The sequence below is a fragment of the Lineus longissimus genome, chromosome 7, assembly GCF_910592395.1.
Source record: "Lineus longissimus chromosome 7, tnLinLong1.2, whole genome shotgun sequence".
NCBI lineage: Eukaryota > Metazoa > Nemertea > Pilidiophora > Heteronemertea > Lineidae > Lineus > Lineus longissimus.
In genome coordinates this window covers 6,560,704-6,581,618 of record NC_088314.1, presented here as the reverse complement: position 1 = coordinate 6,581,618, position 20,915 = coordinate 6,560,704, and the positions used below count along the sequence as shown (strand labels likewise).

Below are 20,915 nucleotides of genomic sequence, written 5' to 3'. Positions count from 1 at the left end.
TGTTGTTTTATTAGCCAGCAGGACTGGCCATCAAATCATAATCTCTGGCAGCTGGATGTGCCCGAGAATGCTGCATGGTGGGCCGTCTGTGCTGGCAGTTGGATACAGCAGCAAAAGTCATAGTTTGCATCCCGTGAAAAAAGTTGCACCCCGCTACAAGTACCGAGTATAGATGAGTCTTTTAGTCCATACTAGTATACTTAGATGTGCTGCCATTGAAATCAACATGCCTGGTTGGCCTCCTTCTTTCCAACTGACAAGCCAACAAGAGCAAATGAAAAATGGATGAACAGAATAATTTTGACATCATTGATATTATTATATTCCATAAGCATTTAATTTATGATACACAAAAGATACATTATAAACAGGTGACATTTACATATGTCTAGGAATTCTTTATAATAAAAGTTTTACAGATCAGTTTATGGCAGTAGAAGAAAGTATTGCTTCGAGTTTGAAAGTATTAAGGTGATTCCATAAGAAATACCAACATCTCTCTGGTAGTTTTAATCAACAAAATAAATCAATCTGTCACACCTAAAAATTGGTGTTTCAACAATAACTGCATGAGTTTGTATAAAATTTTAAAGCAGACGAAAATATTTTGTCACGTTTAAATGTCTGGTTTGAGAATAGAATTTGCTATCTCATTGGTTGTTTTTGTACCAAACACTGCTCAGGTGGAGCTCTCATTTCACCCAAACTCCACTGGAAGCACTCGGGTTCAGCCTCCAACCCTACAGTGATTGGAGAAACAACCAATACTCCGATTCAGTTTTGATTCTTTAAGCCCAATGTCTGGATGAGAATAAGAAGTTCGGATTGCCAATACTTCCTGGTATTGATCAATTCTTGATAATATGGCTTGGGCATTGTGTCAATCAGTACAGGGCACAAGCTGTAGAAATCATCTACATTGTCTAAACATGCTAAAGTAACAATAACATAGCAGAACAGGAAACACACAGAATGCAGTGCTTTTCATGCATTAGAGTTGAATTGTTCATGCTTTGACTCAGCAAGGTCGTGAGAATGATGCAGCAAACGGGTTAACAGTAACAGTTTCACGGCTAACAGTAGTATTAAAGGGAGACTATAGGCAGGAGCCAAGTAGGCAAAGATAAGTAAAGTTACACAAGGTTGCCAATAGGGGTCTCTCCTATCTCACAGTACATAAAAACTATTGAGACTTTTTCGAGGAATATATCACAACCCAGTCCCTGAACTGTGCATAATAAATTCACCTAAGGACCACCAATCTGACCCTCTAGCACCTGCCAGTTGCAGTAGTCCCCCTTTAAAGCTGTATTATCCTATCAAACATCAGGTACAGAGCTAGGCTTTGTGTTATTTTGAAGGCTGGCAAGTTGTCGAAGCAAAGGAAGAATCGTGAGATAACACAGACTTGCCTGGAGGAATCTCATCAATATATCCAACACGAACTGAATAAACACAAAATATACAAAACTGACCTTCCAGTTACGACAAATTTCATAGCGGTAATTGTCTGGATTACAAACATAGTTTACTGCAAAAATGCTGTTATCATTTAGGCAAAGAAACATGGAAGTTTTTGGCTTCCAACAAAGTCTTGTCCAAACTGAATCATAGTTTTGCATCTGGAAATTATGTACAGAGAGAAGCACTAAAAACTTAACAATGAGTACTATTCAAAATTTATACATTATATTGGGCAGAACACTGAACAGAATATTCACTGAAGTTTCAGACTCTAGGTAAAAGCTACAATAGAATCTCTCTTGTCTTACATTTCGTCAATGTGGACACCTCGCTATTAAGGAAAGCAGTGTCCTTAAATTCGAGGTTCTATTATATATTTCCATCACGGACGAGACACAGAAGTTTCTGGAATATTTGGAATTTATGGTGAGGCAACAAAATCATAGAACTGCTTGAATTCCCAGCAGAACTGAGTGAATGATTTCTCATGATATTCCAAGCAAAGCTTGAATGAAATGAATTCTACTTTTAAAGGATCGAAGTAAAATTTAAAAAATCATACTACATGTATTAGAGCAGATCATGATATTTGAAAAGTTTACCACTTTTGTGACAAATATCAGAAATTTGGGAATCTGACTCTGAGGAAGCTGCCCCTCTCAGCTCCCATTTGGAAATGATTCCTTACATTTTACATTGTTTTTAAACTGTTCACAATCCTTAACAGCAATGGTAAACACCAGATCAATCATGGAACACAATGACTATACATGCATGCACATGTACAGCCATACACGTACACATGTATGTTCATGCATGGCATCATTACCATTCACACCACAGCCGGAAATGGTAAATATATGCAGTTGTTTTGAACAACTCGATGTAAAAACAATTAAAATACTATACACTATAAGTCCATTTCATCAAGTTAACCATAGGATGTTGTACTACATGTTACACACTATAGCTTCGTGTAACAGCATCCTGGCCAACTTGAAATGAAATGGACCAACTTTTCACCCATTAGATGGCTAGTAGTTCAATGACCCCAGCAGAAATTTCAAAGGTCACTCTGGCTCTCAAATTGTGGAGGGCCTAGTTGCTCAATCGGCATAATTTTTTTAAAATAAATCTCAGCTGACAGGAACTGTAATTGAATTACACTGTCAATTTGAATGGCACAGTGCAGATTTACTCTCATTGTCACTTATGGGTAAAAAATCAGCTGATTGAACAAAACACCTGTGGTTTTAAATAATAAATATTTTAGTTCAGCTGAAACATACTAATGAACACTAAAACATCACTCAACTCTGCCGAAATGGCATTTTTCTGAATTTGGGGTACAGTACTGATAACAAGGTCACTAGAAGACTGTAGCTCACTTACAACACATGTTTCTTGGTCCCATTGGAGCAGTCGGGGCCCACTTTTCGAAATAAAAACTCTTCCTTCAAACATACTACTAACTCTGTCGAATGCACATGGTGTTGGAATGCATGAGTTGTTACTGCATCTTCAGAGTTTCATGTATTCCCAGGCCAACAATTCATGAAAAACTGGACGATTCATAATTCTACCAACTGCAGCTTAAAGTTTTAAAAACAATGACAATTATCTTATCCCTCATTATCACTACAAATGTACATGAAACATGATTTACTCCTAAGCACAGATCCAGCGCTCATTAGTAATGCTGTAGCTGTCCTATGAAGAGGTGAACATCATGGGCGGTTGGGAAGGCACACTTACACTTTGACTCACGGTCAGTCCTTGGGCAAGCTGTGTATTATATTCAGCTGTCTCCATCCGTAAAACGTACGGAATTATACTGTCAATTTGAATGTTCCCGATAAGTCCTGCGAAGAACACTTCCTCCATGACGCTAGGATTAACAGATCGCAAAGATGGCACTCGTAAAAGCAGCTTGGCAAATTTTTCCGAGTTTTCTGGATAGCTCTCGATAGTGTATTCCTGAAGCTCCTGATGAAGTTTCTCTTGAAAATGTTCAATCTGCTTCACTGGACCGAGGCCCAGTCGATCTGAAGTGAAAGAAATTTCGAAAACTTAGTCATGATAAAACCAAAATTTAATACACGTAATCTGTTTCAATGACTCATAACGTTCATGTGACACAGGATAACGGCCATATTCTACTTCTTAACATTCAAGAAACAGTGTCAAACTCAAATGGATAGGACAAGGGACCATTCTCACAAGGATCGAATTAGAAACACAGGCCAGGTCTGACGCAGACCAGCCATGTCCCTCAAATCTGAGAGAGGCCACTTGTTAGATGGGGTCAAACTGCAGCACTGGCTTACACCAAATAATGTCAGGGAATAGAACCGACAGTCCCCAACATCGGGATTGAATATCAATGGAAAGAAAACGAGAATATCACATATATCTTTTGCTGTTATTTTCAAATGCCTATTCAAAAGTTCAAGCTTACCAGGAGAAAAGAGCACCAGTGACTTAAGATATGCATACTCGACAGCATCAGTGTTGAGTCGCTGCAATGAATTACATATGTCCTGTATCCTCATGATGTTGTCAATCACCGTCTTCACACGTTCAGCAGACACTTTGCCTGAAAATATGGAAAGAGTGTTTTAGATTTGCCGTATTTACCTTTGCTGTATTTACCAGTGGGACAGTTATGGATCATGCTGGAAAAATTGCAATCTATTCAGGTACCGAAAACCAACCAAAAAGAAAGAGAGAATCATTTAGCAAAGCCATGAAACATGTGAAATATAAGTTCTTAGTTTTATACTGTACAACTGTACTACATGTACTAACTACTACTTCAAAATGCCTTACATTTATTTCCCATACTAATTCAGAAACCTTGCCGTAGAAACAAAGGAATGCACATCCCACGCTGCCCCTTGCATTTCAGGCAAGTTGGAAGTACGGAGTGGCTCTGGCTGGTGAACCCACGACCTTCCGGTCCACCACACTTCCCCAAGAAAGCCATACTTCAACTTAGCATGCTTACCTTGGGCAACATTTGTCTGTAAATGGTTAACTACAGCTGCGAGAATGGTCGATAAGGACATGACCTGAGAACACTGCGCCAGGCCCAGGATGAACAGTTCACACCAACAAGCCTTTACAAGGTGGGTCTGGGTCGTCTGACTGAAATACCATATATGAAAACATGCATGTAGGATAAGCTTTAACTTAGAAATGGCAATCAAAATCTACATTTGTTATCAAGTCATTTGCCACCAACACACTTGCACATTAAAAATCAGAATACAAACATTTAAGTCCTTGAGGAAAAAATTTACTGGACAGGTTGAAAGAAATTTAAAGAAATACATAGGTTCCTTCATTTTTTGTTCTCATGTCTACTGTATAAAATAGCATTCGGTGGCATGAACTTTTGCCCTCAGTAACCTTTGCGCGAAAACAAAAAATTTAGCATCTCCACATCAATAATATTGAGGATTTTTGTTGAAGCATTGCATGTCTGCCAGTAATCGCTGGAAGTATTTCAACAGTTTTCCAGTTCATGTTACTGCCGTGACCTTACATTCACCTCTCACACAATACACCCACTGGTTTTGACTAATACATTACATAACTGACCTGTACCAGACAGGTCATTCTAAACATTGAAAACATTCTCCGTCAACTGCAGACAAGGGGCGCATACGTTAAGGGAAACAATTCTGCTTTATCAGCATTGTATCTCCCAGAACTGAGTTGCTCATTTTAAACATTTTGAAATTAGATGTCTGGCTGCCTCAGACACACTGAGGACTTCGTTGGTATTCAAAGGTCAATGCAAATGTCAGTTTGTCTTTTTTAGGACCAACAATGATTTTATGTCATTTGATGAAACATATATTATACACATCTATTGCAGTTTACTAGTTTGACTAAAATCCATGAGTTCGTATCTTAACTGCTAATAGGTTCATGTAGCTCAAGTTTAACACCATACATGTATACATGTACTTTGTCAGGTCAGACAATGGTCACTGGGTACGCATGAGCAGGTACACGTAAAATTGTTACCTAGGGTTACCCAGACTGGAGGATGAATTATAAGGTTAATCAATGGCATGCCCTTAGAAAACCCGAGTGAGTTGCGTGAATAGCCTTTCCTAGGAGACAGAGATATTACCAGAGAAAGGGTCTCTGGGGTCAACAATTCAAATGACACTGACACCATCCTTAACTCAGAAACATGATGGGCTACATTGCATAAGATTAGTCTGTGAGAAGATACAAAAAAAGATTTCTTACACAAAATTTCTCAAAAATTAAAAAAAATTATTGTTGCTACTTTAAAACTTGTACTTACTTCAGTATTTGGAAAGCAGGTATGGCTCTCGCCCAATGCATGGACAAAAACAGCAGTCGAGATGCACTTTCACAGATGTAATGGACGTTCAGATAGAGAGGGACAGGGGACGGGGTAGTCAGGTTGAACTGGAAATTGGACTCGGAGAGCATTTTACCTGAAAAACACAATGAGAAAAGTTAACTACCAAATATTACGTCAAAGAGATATGGTCAACGTTGTTCACAGGTGCAAGAGGGTTTAATCAGTCTTGAACATGTTATAGCACACTTTCTTGACGCACAACCAGAAGTTGAAATTAAGTTCTGTCAACTGTGTGCCAGGCTCATATTCTTACCATCAAACTCCACGAAGCCATCATTAGATTCCTGCGATGAACAATCTAAAGCGCTGTCATTCTGCAAATAGAAACAAGTAAAAAGAAAGACGTCTTCATTATCAGCTTATCATCATCATCTCTTCGTTTATTGCCTCAAAGGATCATTGTTGCAAAGAATCCTACAAAACTATTAAAAGCTTCAATACCAAAATCAACAAATGAAGATTATTAATTATTCTTACCTGGTTGACGGATGTTTCAGGCTGCACTGCCTTCGCTAACGTATCAAATGCCTTCGCCACACTATCACTACTTTCAGCATTGCCATTAGGTGTCGCTGCATTGTCACCGTCCCCTGCACCCTTCTTGTCCATATTCGCCAGCGTTGTGACAACATTTGCCAACGTACTCAGATCTGTAACGGAAACAATGCTTTTGAAGTCAAGCACGTCATTATCAACAACTCATAACTTGTTCAAGCAGTTACTGGTCACGTTGAAGTTCCTGGTGTAAATGTAAAATGACCAAAATCCTGAGCACTCGTGCAGCCGCAAGTATAGTTTAAAACTTTGAAACATTTTATAATGGTCAATACCAATTACAACATCTGCGATACAAATTGAACCAACCACAGACATTGTATACATAAAAACTGGACTATTCGTAACAACAGATTTAAATCAGGTTATGTCAAAAAGTATGGCACTCAACTCCTACCTGTGTTGCCTGAATTACTGACAGTCGTATTGAGAACGACAGTGCCATGATCAGTTTGAATCAAACGCTCTTGGAGGTCGGCGAGTAGACTCTCGGACTTGACAACCGTTTCCTGAGCATAGTTCTCAACCTGCAAACACAAACGCAAGAATTAATTAACATCACGTAAATGACTAAACTTTCCATTTCACTAAAAACTCCATATTACAGTTTATAAGCAGAGAGTATAAAGCATCATCTCAAATGCTACCAGCCTGTGACAGTGTGATTAATAAGGAATAAAACCATCTACACCAACAATCAAGGAGGGCTTGGGTGTCAGGTCCAACTGATGTACGAGAAGGGCATGCCTGTTTAAACTGAGAGAGATATTCCACTGATGCTGTGATAATGTGATGAATAAAACTTCACTGAATATTCCGAGAAAAAATCATAGAGCAGATTCCTCCTTGGAAGTCTTGGTAAAGGGTTCCTCAGAAAGTTCAGGAAAGTAACAAGTTTTGGTGCACAATGGAAGGTCCAGTTAATGTAACCATAGCTTTTTGCTCATTATGTCATTTTCATGTTGAGGGAAAAAATTTGTAATATAAAAAGAAGGGAACTGCTACTGACTGGTGTGTTAAGGACGATGGTGCCATGGTCTGTCTGAATTAGCCTCTCCTCTAGGTTAGCAAATAGACTATCAGTCTTTACAGGACTTTCCTGTGAACTATTCTGGACCTGTGGGGAATAACGGGACAACAAGATACAGTCAAATGGTCAAGCATGAAATCAAGAATTAATGAAGACTGGTCTTTATTCACTCTTGATGTAATGAATTGTAAAATGAAAAATGAGTACAGTAAATGGTATGATGCAAAATGTTCTCGATTTTTTGTTGTTGATGAAATGTGATTGATGAAGCCATTACCTCAATGATTTTAATACTTTTTCTTTTCATGTGTCAATTCCATTCCAGGTCAAAACAATCTGCCAAAACAGACACTTCAGAAAATTCAACAATTTATATAAAATGAATGATGTATTGGGAAAGGATAAATGTGCAAGTGCTGGAAGGATGAAACCCATTCTAGCCTGTACAAAACTGGTAGAGATTGAAGTTAGTGAAAAGTGCAAATGAGAGAATGATTCAATGAGGTTCAGAGGGACATTATATGACAAAATGTAAATGCCATTCAAATTCTTTTTGTCCTATGTAAAAACAAGCCAAAACATTCCGAATAGATAGCATCTCATCTGTAACAGTTGCTCGAAAGCACCACCTCACCCCAAAAAAAGGAGAGCAGAGAGAAAAACCTGTTGGCATATAAGAGCCTACAAGGTCACATTAGCAATTTGTTCAAGCTCACCTTTGAGACAAATGTTGGCAGTGCAGTAGCAGGACTCCCCAGATCTTTTCTTATATAAATTCGCTGTGTTGAAGTGGCAATGTGTGGCTTGTTGATGATTGTCTCCATGAGCTTCGGTTCAGGAGGCTTCCGCTCTTGCTGAACAGCTGAAGGGAAGAAACACAACAAACAAAATATTCAGCATGCAAGACAATTGTATGGACGCGCAAAGCTACCCATTAAAACCATCAGAGTTGAGATAACATGGGCGCTTCTTGTCCAAATTACAGTCTTTCTTCCCCTTTCAATCTTAGGACAAACTTTGAAAAACTCCATCTGGCACTTTGATTTTACATCTCAACGAAAAACTGTGAAATATCCGTTCAACTGAATTATGCCAAAGGCACTAAATTCAATACATATAATGAACCCATGAACATATTGCATCCTTTCATGCCAGTGGGTAGCCCTCACAAAAGATAGAATTTAAAATGTCAACTATTTTTTCAGCACTATTAATAATCAAATATAAAGCTGTGTACATGTACATGTACAAGTAGTTTTCTCAAAACTCAAGTCATCAGCAGCTCTTCTAACTTAATTTAGTTTCGAATATATCACAAAATACTTTCACTATCAATATATGAAATGGGAAGTTGGATGCCAGAAAACTAAATATATCAAACTCTTATTTACATGTAAAATCCGTTTAAACAGTTAGATTTTTGCAAACAAGGAGTGATAATCTGTCCAAATAGACCTACCTTCAGATCTCATGCCAACGTTCAGACATTTCTGTAACCGACAATACTGGCAGCGATTCCGGTAATGTTTCGTGATGACGCAATCCCGGTTCCCCCGGCAAGCGTAACCCAGCTGTTTTCTGATACTCCTCTTGAAGAAGCCCTTACAGCCTTCACAGCTGATTGAGCCATAGTGCCGCCCAGATGCCCGGTCACCACAGACTACACATGGTTCAAATCGCTGCTCAAACATCTGTTTCTGAGTGACTTTGTCCCGGCCATCGTCAGAGTCTGGTGACTTCTGTTCAGCTGGCACTGGCGGCATAGGTTTTGGTAAAATTTGAATTTCCTGCAAGTCACAAGGATAATCTTAAATGTTTTTGCTCGATGTGGCCTAGTTTATACTGCTATGGTAGTGTCAAAGATGAACTTAGACTTGAGCCAAGTGTCATTTTGACATACATGTATGCATTGCGAGTTTGCGTCAAGAAATATACCTTTGGGGAAAATCCCTTTTTTGATGCAATATACTGCAGTAATCTGTGCTTGGTTACACAAAGAATCCCGTTTTTAGATCCTATATCATATTCACTTGAGCTGCTGTAACTTTAAAGGAACACCCGTGGGACTAACAAATGCTGTCCTATATGTTATGGAGGTGTCCTGAACCTGGGCTAAACTGAATGGAACTTTTTGATCAAACATCAGTATCTGATAGTACAGAAGATGTCCTGCTAACAGTGTGTACCTTAAGTTTCTGAGACCAGTCTATGCCACCAATGGCAGGCACAGGTGAAGCTTGTATCGAGCCGTCTTTAAGTCGATTGGCCAGTTCGGAGGCTGGCAAGGCCATGGTAGGCACAGTCATCAACATAGGCTGGTGCCCTTGACCAAGCACATGGGATGAGGTCACCTGAAAAATACAAAATGGAGGACATGCTCTAGTATTAACAAGTCACAATGAAGAAGATATTTAGGACTGAAATATCATTGTAGATAAATGGTATTTGATAACTACTGTTTTATTTCATAGCTTGGTTGGAAACAAGCTTCGGCAGCCAACATGGAATTAAGTCAGCCCCCAAATTAAAATGAGCAAATTCGCACACATTCCTGGTTTACACTACCTGGACCTGTGGAGCTGATATTACCATTGGTAGAGCATGAACATTTCCTCCAATCGTGATCGTCTGAAGACCAGCTGTGCCTGCGACGGATGCTAAAGACACCAAGTTTGACGCACCAGCAGCATTGACCACATGTATCACATTCCCAGCTTCATTTTCCATGGCGATAACCTGACCGTTTGGATTTTGGGGCTCCATGGCGATCATTGAGGCTGCCTGTTCATCGGCTCGGTGTCTTGAGGACAACAAGGACGAGGTTGTCACTATTGGGGTGGATGTGACTGCAATGTGATGATGTTCATCCACCACAACTTCTAATTTTGGCGACGGTGATCTTTGAAGGTCATCCATGGCCCCCGCCTGGTTGACAATGGCTTCCCTCAATCTAGAAAAGAAAGAAAAAATTGTTTGAAAAATAATGATGCATCACTGAGAATACTGACCGAGATTTTTACCTACAGACTTGATATCTTCTTGGCACACATAGAAGCTATCAGAATAGCAGGTCTCAGCAACAAAAATCGCTCATTTCCATGGCGATTAGTTAGTTACAAGTAAGCACGAGAGTTGCTTGTTTTGTCCGGGGTTGTCTGCTCACATTAGCACTCAACAGCGCATGGAGATTTATCACAAAGATCAACGACTAGCCCTGTGGGAAAATTGGCTTATTCTACCCTAGGGCACGAAAAATCGGTGCAAAAGGCAGAATTTCATAAGAATATCTAACTTTGATTGTCATCATAAGCTTGGTCTCAAGCAGTAAAGGACATCTTCATTCCTTCTGATAAAGGTCACAGACAATGCAGGCACTAGTCACTTCATAACCCAGACAATTTTTCATTAAATGACTCGATATCTAAAACCCAAGAAGTGTTAGCATTGCCATTGATCTGCAACAAGTAAATTAAGACCAAATCTTTATGATCCATGGGCCTTTCATTTTGGAGGAAGATGACATGCCAGAAGAATTAAAATGTTATCTGATAGATTTTTAACAGAAAGGTAACAGTATACAAAGGTCAGCCGTCTAAGGTAACTAGTCACACACAACTGAAACTAGTCATTATTTTCCACACAAATGAAAAAAGTTTTGACTGTCAACAAAGATCTAAATGTTCATCTCATCTGACGAATCCTAAACTACAAGTTGCAGGTGCAAGTGCAACATATACCTGCAAGTCTACTCAGATTACCATACTGTCATCAACTGTACTAGTTCATGGATTAACTTAGTAGGCCTACTGCACCCAGAGCAAAAAACATCACTACGAAATGTCCTCATCTTACATTGTAACCCTAGATACGTAGTCCTGGAAACTGCGCCTTATAATCATCCACCAGTTATGATGGCGTTGACATTTTAAGGTGTTCCTTCCATTGCCCAGTGACCTTTAACAGGAGCACTGAGCGCCTTTAGATTTCCAAGTCCTGTATCAATTGAATTAGCTTTACAATATGACATACGCAGTTCAGACAATCAGTGTAGTATTTCCATTTTGTTAGCACAGAGTCTGGTTTCAAATTTTTCAAAGTACTTTTTTTTTAACTGTTCAGGAGATGTACCTGGTAAGTCTGCAATGTCGCATTTTCACTCAGCAGAGGGATTAGTGTTAAACCCAACCGCATTGAATTGAAACTTTTCTGAACCAACCGACCACAATTCTACTTTCCGGATTAAACTAAAATTTGCTGACCCTCACAACCCATAGCACAAAGCAACTTGTTTTCTTTGGTGAATGATTGTGTCTGCAGAGATGAAAATGAGAATGGAGGGGCAGAGAAGTCTAATCCTTGGCATCCACGGTGTCTGACAATTACCTCTTTGCAAAATGTACTCCATGCATCGATAGAAACCAACACGTCCAAAGGAAATCATGAAAATTAGACCACAGAAAGAACGTTGTTGAACGAACTCACCGAAAGAAATGCAGTGAATGAATGATGATAAATTAGCGCGCTACACCACTGGTTTTAGAAACTAGCCTGCTGAAGGGGTCAAAGAGTTAGACGAATAATGATTGCGTTTAGAGAGGAAAAGTTCACGATGTTTACTATTATGTTGACGTTACATAAACTGGCGTCTACCAAACAGAGAGTTGAATAAGATTACCTTAGGGTCAAACAGTATAACAACACCCCCAAAACGAGATGGTCACAATGATCTTTACTTAGAAAATTACCTAAATTCAATTATTTTGCCTGCAGCTACTTTTTCGACTCCAGGTAAAATTCCGATTTTTGAGATGAAAGAGTCCAAGCTCATCTTAAACATATTGGTTCTGATGACTGAATGGCAGATTTGCTGATAGGCTACTGTTGTACAAAATAAGCCAGAATCTGCACAAAGCTAGCTACCTATAACCAAACGGACAAAAGTGCGAGGCACAATTACAACATACAGCGCCTTACCCGACTGTTTAAAACATGTCCGGCTATCCAATCAATAAGAGTTTCAGAACTAGAGAAATCAAAGTTTGAAACAAAAAGCTTGACAAATCCTTGACAACAACTGGACAAGTGGAAAACTCAGTTGACCTTTGGAAAAAGTCAGCAGGGTTAATCAGGGACGCAAGTAACATTACACATGATTTTTAGACCAATGAGGTAACACCTTTCCAGACATACATAAGTATCAGCTCAATAAACAATAAGTCATTACTCCCGGCTGACCCGAAAGTCACTGTGGGCAGCACTGCAGAGATGACGATAAAGTGAATATCCAACCTTTTACTCCAAGACCCAAGCAGTTAGAAATCAAGACGAGACATTATAAGAACTGCCAGCGCCAGTCAAAAATATCTGACAGAAAGCAGGATGGAAATGAAAATGAAAATCATAAAACTTTTACTTTGTCTTGTAAAATGTGACTCGCTCTACCAAAACTAGGCGCTTGTCGCATCTGAACTTGACAGGTTGATACGGACTTGTTGTTCATTTCCCTATTGTAGACCGTTTGTGAAATCTATTACAAACTGATTTGGTCACATTTCACAAAAGGTCTACAATAGGGAAATGAACAACAAGTCCGTATCAACCTGTCAAGTTCAGATGCGACAAGTGCCTAGTTTTGGTAGAGCGGGTCACACATATGAAAGGTATTGATCTCCTTCTGATCACAACCATTCTAAGATGCGATTGCATGTTGTCAGATGGTAAAGGGGGAGGATGAGACACACACTGCTACTTGCATGAGACAAGGAGAGGGCCTACAGCTTCCTGACACCATGTGATTGTGAACGAAAGAATGGGCCAGGCTCGTCACAACCCTAAAGGGTTACCAATCAATATGTACCAAGACAAAGTCACAATGCACGGCAAGACTGTTTGCTCAATGAGCCAGGAAGCTGAGAACAAAGGTTGTCAAAGGTCACTACCAATGTGAAATGTCTTATCAATCCTCAGGCTCAACCTAAAGTTCAAGTTACTGAAGGCAGAGCTAACCTTTGGAGCTGATATTTCATTAAATATATTCATTATTGGTACAAAAAATAAGAATGACAATGCAACACCACTGGCCCATCACAAATGTCCATCATCAAAGTTGTACTTTGTAAAATAAGTTTGTGTTCAGAATTTTTTATTCCGTGGACTGTGTCTTTTTCTTCAATTAATTCTGGGACGAATTTTTCGGCTCATTTTGTCCGTGAAGTACTGTGATGATGATACGCTGCAACAAGTTGCCCCTCTCGCTGTACTTATACACCATCCTAATGTCTGTGACATTTCATTCAGTATGGCTCATTTTGCATTTGGATCAGGCGCTTAGCATTTTTCTACTGTATTTTCTAAAGGAGGGGGATGGTCTCATGCCAATGTTTACTAAAAGCTAAAGGTTCGTGAAGAGCTGGATCTTTTGGCACCATGAGCTTCAACTTAAAAACCACAAGGCTATAGCTAATCATAAATCAATCATCAAGCATCTGGCTGGAGGGAAACAAAGACATAACATTAGGACTTAGGATGAAATAAAACCAGACAAAAACAATAAAAAACTAATTAAAGACTTACTTTGTAATATTCCTCCATTGACTGAGTTATATAGCATAGCCAACCAAATTTTACCGAGCAATCTGAAGTTTGTTCATCTCTCAATGACCCGACAACCTGGGGTCATGAACTTAGAGTGAACTGCTTGAGAGTCGAGGGCTGGAAATACACTACATTGTAAGCTCATGTCATGAACTCCAAACAATCACAGAGTCGCATCGAATGTGTGACCTGAGATTATATAGATTAATCGTAGTGGGGGTGTATAAAGTATACTGCACTATACTAAATGTCAACATGCTGAGTAAGAGGGTAAATACAATTTTAACATTCAAACCCCTCTAGGCTTCAAAAACATTTAAAAGTCATTATAAATCAATTATTTTTTACAAGGTGATAATCCAGAAGACCTCTTGCCTTAATCAATTATTTTTATTGACAAGTAAGAAATTCATGTACATGTATTTCCCTGTGATTTTACCAGACTCAAGCTGTCAACCCCAGAGGTCACAAGTTCAAATTTGTTTGTCTCCTTGCCCCTCTAGCAATTGTCCTCCGGTAAGACATATTGCCAACTTTTTTAGCTAGTCATAGCATGACAATCAACATGTCAAAGGACTTTTGTAGTGGTAGGGCACCTCAAACTTGCACACTGATTGTACAGCTGTTATATGTATCATATAGTGATAATGGACTAAGGGGTCAAATGAATAAAACTATTTCCAGAGGACTTCTGAATGCAAGTGAATCCGATGGAGATTAAACAAGGTTCTTCCCATTTCCTCGGAGCAACTGGCATTGCAGCAGGCCACAGTTATCAATTGCCACTGCGAAGATGAAAGAAAGTCCTTGGAAGGTGAAAACTATCCTCTTGTGCTTGGGTGACATTGCAGACGAGACTGTCCTCAAGCATGGATGTGACCATCTTCGAATCTGCAGGAGGAGCCAACACCCAAGTCAATTTATTGAGGCCCACCTTGAATACAATAAGTCTATCATAAAAATCAACTAATTTCCCCTTTCTTCATCACTACTGACAAGACAAGCTTTATTTACAAATATAAATCAAACACTGTAAACAAAACAGTCACAACCGGTCACCTCGTGACCTTTCGGCCCACTGGGAACAGTTAATTTATGCATGTGACCCATTCTAATCTGGCACCCATGTTAAAGGACAGAGGTCACCAACACAGATGGGGCAAAATCGGCCATACAAACTCAGTCGCAGAGGAAACAACAGCACCAGATAATAAACAAATGTACGATACAATTGGTCCTTGCAAAGATTTGATAGTTTATAGAGTTGGAGGTTCAGTTATGTGATTTTATGCGAAAGGTCACAGAAAGGTCAGACAACAACATGGCCATGTGAATTTCTAACTCGGCTTTCCACTGCTAAACGAAAGTCGACTTCGACCACAGATAACTACAATGAAAACAATAAATACACAACACGACGTACATAATCCGCTTTTAATAATCAACATCAAGACATCACCTTCGTTGCGAAGTTATAAACTAGTCGACGGGGTAGAAAACAGCAAAATAAAACGACGAAAAAAATGATCACTGAAGTGTTTTCATTTTGTGGAATGGGACATGGCGCGCGGCTGGAACTCGGGTGACGACTTGACCCATTTCTCTTCGTTTTTCACAGAAAACATGCATTCGTAGAGCTCCTATGAGTATTTGTCTTCTTGATAAAATGAAAATCTGCAAAAATACGGGGATACTTACCGCGTTAGAAGGAGATTTACCACCGCAAATGTACCGACAACACAAGGGAAGGGTCAGAGTTCGTGACCTTCTTAAAAATGCAGGATCGCTGTCCTCGATTCTGATTGGCCAATGCTTACGTCAGTTTTGTCCTAAAAATAACTACCGAGCCTGAGGTCTCGTTAGGGAGTTTTTCCCAAATGTACGCGATGATGACGTGCCCCATTAACAGGACGCAACATCTATTTTAAAATGCGTTTCCAAAGTGATTGCATGAAGACAACCCATTTGTGGCGTATATCACTGGAAACGCCCGATTCCCCTGATTCTGCAGGATGTTAAATCGGGCATTTTATTTCTTTAAATAAATCATAAGCGTTGCTCCAAGCTCTGTTCACCATCCCAAATAGTAATATTGCCAATTGGGCCGGACAATCACGGAAAACCCCAAATATTATACATTTCTTCCTGAATAATTCTTACAGTGACCATTCTCCCGTAAAAGACAGTTGCTTACGCTACACAAAAATAAAAAAAAATGGAGGGTCAACCATTGAATTTTTGAGATAATGTTGAATTTTGCACAAATCAGCGAAAAACTCACCAACTGGCTCTGGACGGCATTTCAACACGGGGCCGACGCACATCCCAAGTTCAGTGTACATACACGTCGGCAACAACAGTAAAATACGTAGTTTTTTGTTAGCCACTATTGAGTAGAGTTCTAGGTTTCAGAAACTTTTAAAAAACATGTTTTTGCCAAAACAACTGCTAAATCAACACTGGCGTTCTGTGAGGAACAAGAAATCAATGATATTTTAGGAACTATGGTTAGGGCTTGGCCACGCATGAATACAAAAAAGTCCCTAAATAGACCGGACGGGATACTAAGTTTCAGCGCGGCAAAATTCGAATGCATTTCTTCTCCGATAAGGTGTATTGGTGGTCTTCAAACTATTCTAAACTGTATGCCTTGTACACCCATCTTGACAAGAAGGTTTTTGCATGCTATCAAGATGAAGAGACACTGTTACTCAAAGAGTGTTGTCTTTTAGGACTAAGGAGACATAAGGGACACGATTACTTAAAAAATGATTTCAGTCCGCATCCCCATTTCTAGGACATTTAAAGAGAGACACTTGTTATCCCAAGATATTCACAATCCTAGCCTAGTTAAAATGTCTTAGAAGCCTCTTTTAATGGACTAATGAGACAGCTGCACTGTATTCTGTCCTCACTCAAGGCAAATCAGGTCTCTTGTCTTCCTGGATGAGATAATACTGGTATTCCACTTGAGGACAACCCTAGCTTTATAATCTTACCTCGATGTTGATGGTAGCCAGGCCTATAGCTCATAGTGAGGGTATATGAGAAGTATTCTGTATTGACAGACACATACAATTAAAAATCAGCTGGGTTATCAGCTGGGACAAGTACTTACAAGGAGCCGCTGTGGTGTAGTGTCTTGGACTCTCGACCAGCGGCCAAAAGTCCCGGGTTCGATCCCCACTGTCGGCGTGAGACTGTAGGCTGGTCTCTCTGTCTTACTTGCCTCTCTGCACCCAGGGTACCGGTCAGAAATGCACAGATTTTTGCGCTGGTTGAGCAGCTCATCTGTGGTCAACTGAAAGGTTTCAGGACGAACCGGGGTTAAACTGAAAGTCGGATGATAACCTATATCTTAGTTGATATTAGACTATAAATGCTAAACTTTAACTTTTAACTTTTTACAGCATTTATTCATTTTCGTCATACTTTTTTGGGCTCGGCTGTGGTGCTTGCTGCTGCCCAGTTTCTTGTTGGCCAAGGGAAAGATTGGGACATTTCATCAACTTGGGCATTCTGACGAGTGCTGCAGTGGAACTTGGTCGCAAACACCAATGTTATTTCGAGCATAGATTGTGACCACCACCAATGAATTCAAGCATACTATAAATAGTGGATATGTTCATAACGAACATCACAATATAGCGTATATAGCGACACTTTACTCTTACCTTATCCATGGGGCAACCCATTTACATTGTAATAATACATGTACTTTGTGTTTTTGCTAGTAAACAAAGTTTCATTTTCAGTATTGTCCGCAGAATATGAGCGTTTTTGTCTTTGTTTCTGTTTGTGTTGCCATGGTTGTGCCTATGTCCTGACCTGGTGTGAACAAAGCCTTCAGTAATCCACCTACAGTATATGATATAAGGTTTATATGTAATATATAATGGTATATATATGCCCTTGGCTCTGGGTGTAACAGCATTTGTTATCTCGCCACGTCTGGTTGTGACAGTGTCTGCAATCTCATCAGATCTGGTTGTGGCAGCATCTGCAATCTCGTCAGGTCTGGTTGTGCCCGCATCTCATGTCTATCAGGCCTGGTTGTGACAGCATCTGCTGTATTATCAGGTCTGGTTGTACCAGCATGTCATAGTATGGTTGTTGCAGTATCTGCTGTGTCTTCAGGTCTGGTGTTCTGATTTCATGTAATCCCTTTATCAAAATTGATTAGGTATTCACCATGTGAAAATGAGACAACTTTTTCTGAAGGGTGGAGACAAGGTCCACCCTGTAGAAACATGGTGCACTACGTTGGGAGAGTACACATCTAGATCCGACAGATTACGCATAGTGAAGGGGCACATCCAGCAAAGACTTGGTACCGTGCACTCTCCGGCGACATGGCGAGCTTTGAAGGGGAGAGCACGGTACCAAGTATTTGCTGGATGTGCCATGCCCCTTCACTATGCATACTCTGTCGGATCTAGATGTGTACTCTCCCAACGTAGTGCACCAGGTTTCTACAGGGTAGACCTTGTCTCCACCCTTCGGAAAAAGTTGTCTCATTTTCACATGGTGAATACCTGATCATTTTCATAAAGGTATTGCATGAAATCAGAATACCAGACCTGAAGAGCCAGCACTGCAACAACCATACTATGACATGCTGGTACAACCAGACCTGATAATACAGCAGATGCTGTCACAACCAGACCTGATATGATAGACAGGAGATGCTGCCACAACCAGACCTGATGATATTGCAGATGCTGCTACAACCAGACCTGAGGTTGCAGATACTGTCACAACCAGACCTGGCGAGATAACTAATGCTGTTACACCCAGAGCCAAGGGCAGCACGAGCAGATCCACACCTGATAATCCATGTCAAAGGAGACCAATGAACGAGCTCGATAGCAAAGATTACTTCGGAGCAATCCTCAACCGTTCATGTTTTGAAACATCCTGAACCTATAATGTGACCAGGCAAATAGGAATGATATATAGGCCAAAGTCCGAGAGCCCTTTACAGAGGACGGATCAGTGCTAGCTCGGGGTGATGGTTTATTGGGGGGGGGGGGGGGGGGACCTATCGTGGAGACAGATTAGTGCTTGCTCTGGGCGATGGATGGTGGACTTGGGGACCAATCCATCCTGAAGACAAGCTTCAGTGCTAGCTCTGGGCGATGGTGTATTAGGGGAACACCCTTTATTTGAAAGAATCTGATTTCATGTTCTTTGCTGCCAGACTTCTTCTCCAGCGTAAGTCATTGCCGTCAAGTCGCGCGTCGCAACCTAGTACGTTACAAGAGTGTTGTCTGAACATGTGGACGATCTGTATCAGCAGTAGCATGACTGTTGAGTTGGGGCGCAATATGTGTAGTGGCCTGATAGTATCCTCTCTCGATAGAAATGACAGAAGCCGCATCAACTGTTCAGTTGTCTGGGCAAAGTTTGTACTGAACGATGGCTCCGGATCGGTCTTACATTATTTTACATGAACTGACTCGGCCTCGGCAAAAGAACCGTTTTGTTCCCTGCGCGCAATTTGTGTGAACGCGCTCCTGATATAGGTCTAAGACATGAACCTGTGCACTAGTGGCTTCTTAACCCTCAAGCCTTGGATCTATTCCGACGACCCAGACTCCGTATGAGGAGAGGTAACGGACCGATTAACTCCGACAGCTCAGAATGACTACGCGACATTGGGGACACAGTCACCGAGCGCTATCAGTATCACAGCTCCTGGTCGATTTGACAGTAGTCGCATCACACTTGTTAGTTGTACCTTAGAGTAACTAGTGTGGTTACGCTAAGGTTGTGCGGTAAACGCGACGCGTTGCACAATCTTCTGATATCTCAGGAATTAGTCTGGTAATAATTAGTTACCCTACTATAGGGTCGACTTTACTTCAGATACAAGTAGATCAACACAACACGTGGTCGCTCAGTCGCTGCACCTACTGACCTCATTTCATTGATTCTCTGATTTGATTGGTGGATTGCTGATTTGTGCCAAGATGGCGGAAGCGGTTGTATCTCCACGTTCTCGCTATGCATCTGGAGGCTCACAGCACTCGACTGATGGAGCGGCTAGGGTAAATGAAAACCCGCTTTTAATGTCCCTGTCACCCTTTTTAATGTGGCCCAAAATCTCCCGCATGATGTCATGGTGTTGTCACGAAATTTGCACTTGTTTTGGATGGTGGTGTATGTCGTGTGTCGTTTTGTGTGTATTGGCTATGCTTCCTGTGGAAAAATGTAGGCCTACAGTGTGTACAAAAATGGACACAAGCATGCAAGATTCAAGTGATTCAGGATGTCACCCTGTTCATGGTTTGCATTGCCTGTGTTTCGAGCTAGGGTCTGTCCTGTCATGGGATGACAAACATCACCACCTCTGTCAGTGTGTGCATGACCATCCATGCCCCCCCCCCTCCCCCCATCAGCATCGACTGATGCATGTCCATCGACTCCATGGGCTGGCATCCATCAGATCATGTCCATACCCCTATCTCTGTCATCTGAGGCATTTGTCATTTCACTAATTTACAAAATTTCCTTTGTAGTTTAGTGCATCTAGTAGTAGGATATAAACTTAAAGTAAATTGTTTGAATATGTTTCTCATCGTACTTAAAAAAGCCAAAAAATACCAATGGTTCACCTTGGTTAATCAATAATTGTCTAATGTTTCATTTGTTAAATAATCAGTTAATGATAAGGCCACATAAAAAAATTGCTTGATTCTCATCGGCGGCATAAGCAGTATTGAAAGTTAAATGGAGAAGAGTGTCTATGGATATGATTGTAAGTAACTTGTTGATTGATAAATAACTTCATAATAACACAACAACCTTGGTTGATTGCTTAGTTGATTGATAATTGGCCATCTGATTTCATTGATTACCTTA

The 20,915-nt window shown here is 40.4% G+C and overlaps 2 protein-coding genes across 4 annotated transcripts in view; one reads left to right on the top strand and one right to left on the bottom strand.

The window, feature by feature from the left end:
* Positions 1-313: 313 nt before the first annotated feature.
* LOC135490894 (orphan steroid hormone receptor 2-like) lies at positions 314-15,813 on the bottom strand. 3 transcript variants are annotated; one of them, XM_064776467.1, is made up of 13 exons: positions 15,750-15,813; positions 10,023-10,407; positions 9,644-9,808; positions 8,917-9,244; positions 8,174-8,319; positions 7,437-7,544; positions 6,825-6,954; positions 6,350-6,522; positions 6,126-6,186; positions 5,789-5,945; positions 4,472-4,611; positions 3,923-4,060; positions 314-3,509 (listed from the first exon to the last, which is right to left on the bottom strand). In XM_064776467.1, the coding sequence occupies exons 2-13, from the start codon at positions 10,371-10,373 to the stop codon at positions 3,175-3,177; spliced, it is 2,232 nt and encodes a 743-aa protein (XP_064632537.1). In that variant the 5' UTR covers positions 10,374-10,407; positions 15,750-15,813; the 3' UTR covers positions 314-3,174. The 3 variants fall into 3 exon arrangements, with proteins under 3 accessions (XP_064632537.1, XP_064632538.1, XP_064632539.1); XM_064776468.1 differs by having other exon boundaries at positions 10,047-10,407; XM_064776469.1 differs by lacking the exon at positions 7,437-7,544.
* Positions 15,814-20,028: 4,215 nt separating this feature from the next.
* Positions 20,029-20,915, top strand: part of LOC135491734 (adenosylhomocysteinase-like 1) — a 79,341-nt gene continuing 78,454 nt past the window's right edge. The window contains exon 1 of the mRNA XM_064777826.1: positions 20,029-20,101. The gene's annotated coding sequence lies outside the window, so the exon portion shown is untranslated. The remainder of the gene's footprint in view (positions 20,102-20,915) is intronic.